The 9,617-nt window shown below is 35.7% G+C and overlaps 1 protein-coding gene across 2 annotated transcripts in view; it reads left to right on the top strand.

Moving 5' to 3' along the window:
- Positions 1–329: 329 nt before the first annotated feature.
- Positions 330–9,617, top strand: part of LOC121410398 (sulfite oxidase-like) — a 30,020-nt gene continuing 20,732 nt past the window's right edge. The window contains exons 1-2 of one of the 2 annotated variants that reach the window (XM_041602455.1): positions 330–431; positions 6,417–6,607. In XM_041602455.1, the coding sequence (XP_041458389.1) occupies positions 6,432–6,607 (176 nt within the window). In that variant the 5' untranslated portion in view covers positions 330–431; positions 6,417–6,431. Of the gene's footprint in view, positions 436–6,416; positions 6,608–9,617 lie in introns of both variants that reach the window. The other variant, XM_041602457.1, reaches the window with a different exon arrangement.

The following is a 9,617-nucleotide window of genomic DNA, read 5'->3' as shown; positions in this document are numbered from 1 at the left end:
TCGATATTAGCATCAAATTCAGGGGTCGCGAAATAGGGGGGCTATAGGGGCTTCAGCCCCCCCCCCCCCCCCCCACTGTATTCCAAAACCGTGTACAAAAACGTAAAAATTACCATATGATTGTCATGGTCAGCCCCCCCCCCAGTCTGCTATGCAGACTCTGAATGGCTCGTGAGGTGGGATCTGCTACTGGACTACCCCCCCCCCCCTTTGAAAACCGGTATCTTCCAAAACTGAATCGCAGACCAAAAAGTCAGGTGCGCGGTCATGCAGATCCATCATATCACTCACCGTTAATTTTGATACTACTAGCTGACTATAAACCATACACACTGCACACGATACCCTGCAGTCGGATCGGCGAAATAGACCGAGCCAAACCCACGTTCGGGCGAAGGAAACAAACTCAAAAGAAGGTTGAATTACGGAAGGTAGGTGGGTAGGATTAGCTTTTCAAAGATGAATTTGTAATTGCATTCAATTGTAGGCTCCCGATTATAAACGATGTACGGTATAACCTTTATGACTGCATGTCTTTGTTTCGAGAAACTGCTCCTCTAAACTGTTCCCGGTAGCCCGGCCGGAGTTGGACTTGATCTGACGGGGAATTTCCCCATATCCTACCGGGCGGCCAGGCCAGGCTAGACAGTTGGCAGCCGTCTGTTTCGAGGAGTTTTTTAACCTTTTTTTAAGTGATCTGTCAATTGACAGATCAACTATTAATTTTGCACGAATTTTCATTTTTATTTCTTTTTTAGGGCCTATGTATTTTCTGCCCTTTAAGGCTTTATAGCACAAAATCTCCCAATCTACAATTATCCACTCGTCCTACATGTCCTACGATACGAACGAGGTTAATATATATAATTAGGCCTAGGCCTACCTAAGTTTAGAACTTCAAGTTCAAGTTCAGGTTCAAAATATCATCAGATATATGGTAACCCAGCACTGCAGCAGGGAGCTTACCGTGTATTTGGCCATAGACACAGGACTAGAATAATTTATGGTCAAAATTTTTATCAAACTGAATTGTGTAAACAGAAATTATGCACTTAAGCCCCTACCACGATTATATGGATAAAGGTCTAACGTGTGGCAGTATCCACTCATCCTACGAACGAGGTTAGCAGTATCCTGACATTGAGGCACAGACTGGAACCTAACCCCCGAAAAGATTTGTGATACCTAGAAGTAGACTCCTAATTCTTCCAAAATTAATAACAAAATGGCCGATTGAGACTGGGGTAGAAGGAAAGAACTTTTCGGGGTGTTTTAGGTTCCAGTCTGTGCCTCGATGTCAGGATACTGCCACACGTTAGACCTTTATCCATATAATCGTGGTAGGGGCCTAAGTGCATAATTTCTGTTTTCACAATTCAGTTTGATAAAAATTTTGACCATAAATTACTCTAGTCCTGTTTCTATAGCCAAATACAGGGTAAGCCCCTGGGCATCCGCCCGCAGGAGCTCCCTGGGTTACAGATATAGGGACTTTATCATGTCATGTGCATACAACTGTAGAACAAGGTCAAAAGGTCATGACATCATCTAGACGCCATTTCGTAAAATCACATATCTTCATTATCAATTATCAAAAAATAACAATATTTACATCACATTAACTTCGGTCTGCGTAATTGGTGAGTGAAGCCAATGGAGTTCAGTGAAACAACCAACATAACAGAGACTGAAGCTTCTGCTTGGGCCAGGCTTGCTTGATGTGGGTGAACGACAACAGTCTGTATTAAACGAACATCTAACTTTTAATGCCAAGACTAATTTAGAAGTGTTGGTAGAGCACTTTTTCTTTTGCTTGGTTCCTCAAAAATACTCCTGTTGGAATTTCGAGAAATGGTTGTGTGGTACATGTAATGTACATGATAGCTGGCAGCCGTCTGTTTCGAGGAGTTTAAAAAAAAAAATATTTTTTAAATTTCTCCTCGTACACAGATGTACGGCTCGCTATAGTGGAGCCACCATTAGGGGACTTACAAATTTTTGTCTTTATTTCATAAAAATATATAAAAAGAACTGTACCAAAATACGGATTATTATTCCGTTTTGGCCTGAGATGCACCAAAACAGAAAAAATGAACTCAAAAGGGGAAAAAACAGTGACTTACTTCGGCTGTCGCGCAACTTCACTTCCCAGTTTTATCCGTCCTTATGAATACATAAACATATGGCGATTGAGTCCCCTGTACAGATCGCGTTAGAACTTCGGTCTCTGTATTTAGCAGAACAACCAACATAACAGAGACCGAAGCTTTTGGTCTATGTACATGAGGACTGTGTGATGATATTTTAAAACATTTTAACATAGTCTATACTTTTTCATTGGAGCCTTGAAATGCTTGCTATATATATGCACAAGTGAGACTTGTCAATAATGCTTCCCTAGGAAATCCATAATTAGCTGAGACTAGATGAAGTCGGATTGTTTCTCTTGAATTTATTCATCTATGAACCTTCATACGCTTAATGTGTATAAAGGGATTAATATTATTTTAGTATAAATATGAAAAATGAGAGGTTTGTTACCAGACCGATCTCATGTAGATCCCTCGATCCATTGATGAACACCGCAAATACATGTACAATAGGCTTTACCCTTGAACTGCTTTGTTTGACTCACATGTAGCTTCGACAAGCGATTCTACAAAATTTGAAACTTGATTATAAATAATTATTATTACAATAATGTTTATTTATAACCAAGTTTCAAATTTTATTAATTTTTATCTATAAATTGATCTTCAAAACGGCATTTTGTAACATCGTTTATTGAAGCTTCATCAAACCGAAGCAGTTCAAGGGTCAAGCATATTGTATTTGCGATGTTTATGACTGGATCGCGGGATCTACACGAAATCGGTCTGGTAAGAAACCTCTCTTTTTTCATATTTATACTAAAATAATTTTAATCCCTTTATATGGATTAGGCGTGTGAAGGTTCATAGATAAATAATATCAAGAGAAACAAACCGATTTCACCCTCTAATTATGGATTTTCTAGGGAAATCCATCCTTGTTGACAAGTCTCGCTTTAATATGCATATATGGCAAGCATTTCAAGGCTCCGTGATGAAAAAAGTATATGTAAAAGTATTTTAAAATATGGAGTCCTCAAGGCTAGTACATGTACATGTAGTAACTTGAGGGTGGATGTAATTTTTAGCCTTACTAGCCATCATGCTGGTAGTGATGTAGACCAAAAGCTTCAGTCTCTGTTATGTTGGCTGTTCCGCTGAACTCTGTTGGCTCCACTCACCAAACACAGAGACCAAAGTTCTAGCTCAATCTATACAGGGAGTCAATGGCCGTATGTTTGTGTATTAAGTTCAGATAAAACGGAAGTGAAGTTGCGCGACAGCCGAAGCAAGTCACTGTTTTTTCCCCTTTTAAGTTATAAATATTTTCCCCATTTTGATGCATTTCAGGCCAAAACGGAATGATAATCTTTATTTTGGTACAGTTCTTATTACATATTTTTGTGAAATGAAGACAAAAATTGATGAGCCCTATCGGGGGATTTTGCATTGTTAACCCACTAATGGTGGCTGCATGATGGTGAGCCATCTGTGTACGAGGAGAATTTTTTTTTAAATGTGAAAAAAAATCCTCGAAAAAGATGGCTGCCAGCTGTCTAGTAGTGACGTTGAAGTTAAATTTAGAAAGTCTTAACTATTGTTACACTTGGATCTAACGTTAGATTGTAATTTTTTAAAAAGTGTCACAAGCAAAAATTTCAAAATCAATGATTTGAAACCTGTGTCTATTTCTTCATGGCTCATTGCGAATTCACTGCAAATTTGAAAACATTGCATTCGCAATCACAGTTATCCCCATGGCACTCATCCAGGAACGAGAATATAGCCTCATGGAAACTTGCAATTACAGTGTTTCGGTCATATGTAGCTGTAGAAGATGTAGTTGCTTGAACCAGGACTGATTAATTGGCAGATGCCACTTTTGAGAAGTTCAGTGAAGAACTGAGTACCTGTCAGCTTCTCAGCAGATGTGAATGTTTTTGAAGAACTGAAGAATGACTCATATGATGCTAGTTCCCTGATGCTGACGATGCTGAATGATTGACAAAAAAGACCTTTGTTTTGATAAAAATGTTATTTCATTTTTTTACCGGTTTGACTCATTATCCCATGGGAGTCTTGCATGCGTTGTGCCTGTGATTTTCTGTGTGTAACAAATGTAATGTTACCATGGGTGTGATGGCACTGAATCCAGACTTGATCACACAGCTTTCTGCCTGTTGACTTCAGCTTTGTGTAGTTTAGCTTTCATGATCGTGTCATCAGTAAACAGTGATTTTGATCATGTCTTAACAGTTTTATCTTAAAGGGATCATGCTTATCAATCAGAGACCTCCTCCAGGTTTTGTAATGCTCCAAAGCCTCAGAAAAATCTTTCAGGTTTTACATGTATTTTAGAAACTTATAGGTAATTGAGAATGATTATGATTTCAGGTAACTACATTTAGGCAAAGGTAAAATTTAATTTTTGGGTCAATGTTTCAAAATACAATGTTGAGGATTGCTGAATACAGATTCATTCCCATAGGTTGGCAGGTCCAGCTTAAAGAGTTGTGTTGACAAATTCCTTTTTTGGGAGATTAAAATTGCTTTGTTGGCCATTATGATTTTTGTTAACAGTTTTTGTCTCACCTGCATAGCAGAGTGAGACTATAGGCGCCGCTTTTCCGACGGCGGCGGCGTCAACATCAAATCTTAACCTGAGGTTAAGTTTTTGAAATTACATCATAACTTAGAAAGTATATGGACCTAGTTCATGAAACTTGGCCATAAGGTTAATCAAGTATTACTGAACATCCAGTAGGGTTTCATGTCACATGACCAAGGTCAAATGTCATTTAGGGTCAATGAACTTAGACCATGTTGAAGGAATCAACATCAAAATCTTAACCTGAGGTTAAGTTTTTGAAATGTCATCATAACTTAGAAAATATATGGACCTAGTTCATGAAACTTGGACATAAGGTTAATCAAGTATCACTGAACATCCTGCATGAGTTTTATGTCACATGACCAAGGTCAAAGGTCATTTAGGGTCAATGAATTCTGGCCAATTGGGGGTATCTGTTGAATTCCCATCATAACTTTGAAAGTTTATGGATCTGATTCATGAAACTTGAAAATAATAGTAATCAAGCATCACTGAACATTTTGTGCATGTTTCATTACATTTTGTAATATTTTATGAAATATTCTAATTTTCTCATCTTCCTGTGAAACAAAGTTTTATTCCTCCCTAAATATGTTGAATTACTATTGCTTTCAGATTTTATGGTTCAGTCAAGTTGTCCATATTGTCACATCAGTAAAAATTAAAATATTGTATAATTCAAATAATAAAAAAACAAACAATATAAATATTGAGTGAGGGACATCATCAACTTTCTCATTTGCATATCACTGAGTTGTGCATAACGGTTTTGTGAAAACTGAGCAAAACTTTGAAATGTCATAACTATCTATTTTGTATCCGATTTTGATGAAATTTTCATTTTTGTGCTTGTTTGAATTTTCTCTATCAATTCAAATAAACATTTTTCTGTGGTGGATTCGACCTTTAAGTAGATTAAAATGTTTTACAAGATATTAAAGGACAAGTCCACCCCAATAAAAACTTGATTTGAATAAAAAGATAAAAATTCAACAAGTATAACACAGAAAATTTCATCAAAATCGGATGTAAAATAAGAAAGTTATGACATTTCAAAGTTTCGCTTCATTTCACAAAAACAGTTATATGAACGAGCCAGCTACATCCAAATGAGAGAGTCGATGATGTCATTCACTCACTATTTCTTTTGTTTTTTATTGTTTGAAATATGAAATATTTTGATTTTTTCGTCATTGTCATGTGAAATGTAGTTTCATTCCTCCCTGAACACGTGGAATTCCATTATTTTAACATTTTGTGCTTCAGGCAAGGAGGTCCTAATCGTCAAATTCGTAAAAATTGAAATATTGTATAATTCAAACAATAAAAACAAAAGAAATAGTGAGTGAGTGACATCATCAACACTCTCATTTGGATGTAACTGGCTCGTTCATATAACTATTTTGTTAAAAATAAGCGAAACTTTGAAATGTCATAACTTTCTTATTTTACATCCGATTTTGATGAAATCTTCAGCATTGTGCTTGTCCGATTTTTCTCTATTGATTCAAATCAACATTTTTCTGAGGTGGACTTGACCTTTAAGTAGCTCTGCTTATGAATTTGACAAACATTAGATTCTGTAAGTTACAATACACCTCTATCAATCAGTTAATGCTGTAAATTTGACAATTGATCCATAAAACATCAATATTTTCAATGTAATGTTGGTTTATCCTTATTTTCTTCTACCGTTTTTATTAATTATTTTGAAGGGAAAGATCTGAGCCATGGCGTCTTATAACAATGAACCTGCAAGGAATCCTAATATGACAATCAACTGTAAAGAGCCATTCAATGCAGAGCCTCCGACAGATGTTCTCAGAGAGCACTTTGTTACACCTAATGATCAGTTCTATATTAGAAACCATGCACCAGTTCCTAGTCTTGATGGAAGAACACACAGGTCAGTTAACTTCAACATGACTATTTTCAATCTGTTGAAAGATGTCTTTATCTAATTTAGCCATAAGGACATTCAACAGTTTAAATGTAATCCATGTCATTTTCACCAAATTTTGCACAAAGATACATAAGAAAGCACCTAAATTCTTGTATTCCAAATATGCAAAAATTAAAATGGGTTCATTTGCTTGATTTTCTGTCTCACCTCCGAAGCAGAGTGAAACTATAGGCACCGCTTTTCTGACGGCGGCGGCGTCAACACCAAATCTTAACCAAAGTTCAAGTTTTTGAAATGACAGCATAACTTAGAAAGTATATGGACCTAGTTCATGAAACTTGACCATAAGGTTTAATAATCAAGTATTACTGAACATCTTGCCTGAGTTTCAGGTCACATGACCAAGATAAAATATCATATAGGGTCAATGAACTTAGACCATGTTAGGGGAATCAACATCAAAATCTTAACCTAAGGTTAAGACAAGTTTTGGAATTGTCATCATAACTTAAAAAATATATGGACCTAGTTCATTAAACTTGGTCATTTAGGGTCAATGAACTGTGGCCAAATTGGGGGTATTCGTTGAATTACCAACTTTATGGATCTGATTCATGAAACATGGACATAAGAGTAATCAAGTATCACTGAACATTTTGACCGAGTTTCAGGTCACATGACCAAGGTCAATGGACTTTGGCCATGTTGGGGTATTTGTTGAATAACCATCATAACTCTGAAAGTGTATGGATCTCGTATTCTCGTTCATAAAACTTGAACATACATGTACATGTAAGAGTAATCAAGTATAACTGAACATCTCATGCAAGTTTCAGGTCACATGACCAAAGTCAAAGGTCATTGAACTTTGGCCATTTTGGAGGTAATTATTAGATTGCTGTCATAACTTTCAAAGTTTATAGATATACATGTAGATTATAAAATGTGGATATAGGGGTAATCAAGTATCACTGACAAGTCTTAGGTCGCCTGATCAAGGTCAAATGTCATTTATTGTCAATGAACATATTGTATCATATGAATGGTGTGTTTTTTTAAAATAAATATTAGTTTTCAGTCAGCACTGCTGCTATATTGAATCGCACAATGCAGGTGAGAATGCCAGAGGCGCTCCACTTGTTGCTATCAAGCTTTGAAGTTCAACCATTTGTAAGGTCTCAAGAAATATGCAATAAAAGATCACATTGAGTTTAAACATCTATCACTCAATCAAAATCCATCTAAATTACACCAAATTTTAAGTTATAGTTCAGAATTACATACTTAAGATAAAGGATTCACTCATGTATTTGTTTGCTTTTAAAGAGTAGCAGCCACCTTTGATTGTGATAATAAAGTATGAAGGATGACAAAAATATTTCTAAAGAAAATTGAAATTGATATTAAATTTAAAAAGTGCAATAAATGTTGCACTTATTCAAAACCCATGCCATTTTCACCAAAGTTTCATGGTTGTAGAGAAAGGTATATTAAAGAGGTGTGAACATGAAAAATTGGGGGTACATGTGCTTGCTTTCAAACTATCAGCACTTTTGTTGGAGCAAATGTGCTTTAAAAAAAAAAATCTGTCAAAAAGCTTAAAGCAGAAAACATTCTATACAACAACTATCCCTTTAATCAAACTCAAGGCCATTTGTCATACTTTGCATCATTGCAGAGTATTTTGAAGAGGTATAGGCATTTAAAACATACGGTCCGTATATAATTTTTAACTTTTTTCTGGCCATGACGGTGGCAGCGATGGAGGTGTCATCAACATTAATAAAGTGGGCCATTATACTGCAGGAGTTTCTGCATTTTATTCAGAAATCAATGATAAATTAACATGTGCACAAAATTGAATGAATACAAATTAAATGTGACAATTTAAAAGATACATTGTAAATAATACAAACAAGACTGATAATTAAATCATACCTAAGCATGTGATATAGTTCGGTAAAATACAGGGGCCAGCTATTATAAGCACAAAGGTGCTTGAAGCAATAGCAGCCAGGAGAGGGGGCTACATGAAAACCATCATAAATTATATTTGATAAATTGATCGTCACGAAATATGAGATTTAGATATATTTGGTAGAAAAAAATTGGTAAAAAGAAGTGCAAGTGTGTGCATGTGGGTGAGTGCAGGTGAATCAATTAGGTATACTTAGAAATAAGAAATTTTTTCAACGAAGCTTTAAACGAATAGAGAGTTGTACATTGTTTTATATCATGTGGCAATGCATTCCAAATATCTGGGCCACGTTGGCGTATCGTCTTATGAGCGAGTAATATTCTTGGGTTGGTTAAGTGAAGATCTGTTGAATGCTGTGTTGGATAATTGTGAATGTCTTTGTTGTAAACAAAAAAATTGCAAAATGGAATCGGGATAGTATTGGATGAAAATTTAAACATAAATATGGCCGTTTGATAAATGTTAATATCTTCAATTTTCAATGTTTTTAAGTTGTGAAATATTGGATCAGTATGTGCAATGAAATGTGAATGAGTACATATGCGGAGTGCCTTCTTTTGAAGAAGGAAAATCGTTTCTATTTTTACCTTACTACCATACCCCCATACTAAGTTGCAGTAAGATAAGTGGGATAAAACGATTGAATTATAAAGCATAAATAATGATTTTTTGGAGAGATAATATTTTAATCTAAACAAAATTCCTATTCCTCTGGATGCCATCATGCCCATGCAAATATTGTGAATGTGACTGTTCCAGGTTAAATTTGAGTCAATCCATACACCTAAAAATTTGGTTTCTTGTTTTTCAATGATAGGGATGTCATCTATGTATGGTCATGCGTCATGAGGTCGCCCCCTTTTGCGTTACATGGTGATTTTTGCTTTCGCGACGCACTTTCAACTTTAAAAACATTTATCTGACAAAGTATACACCCTATGATAGCAAAAGTATACATTTTCTGAAAGGAAATTGCACAAGGAATCCAAATCTGCACCCAAAATAGCATTAGGTGTAAGGCAACAGTTTTAAATG

Source organism: Lytechinus variegatus, chromosome 3 (assembly GCF_018143015.1).
Source record: "Lytechinus variegatus isolate NC3 chromosome 3, Lvar_3.0, whole genome shotgun sequence".
Taxonomy (NCBI): domain Eukaryota; kingdom Metazoa; phylum Echinodermata; class Echinoidea; order Temnopleuroida; family Toxopneustidae; genus Lytechinus; species Lytechinus variegatus.
This window is presented reverse-complemented; position numbering and strand designations above follow the sequence as displayed.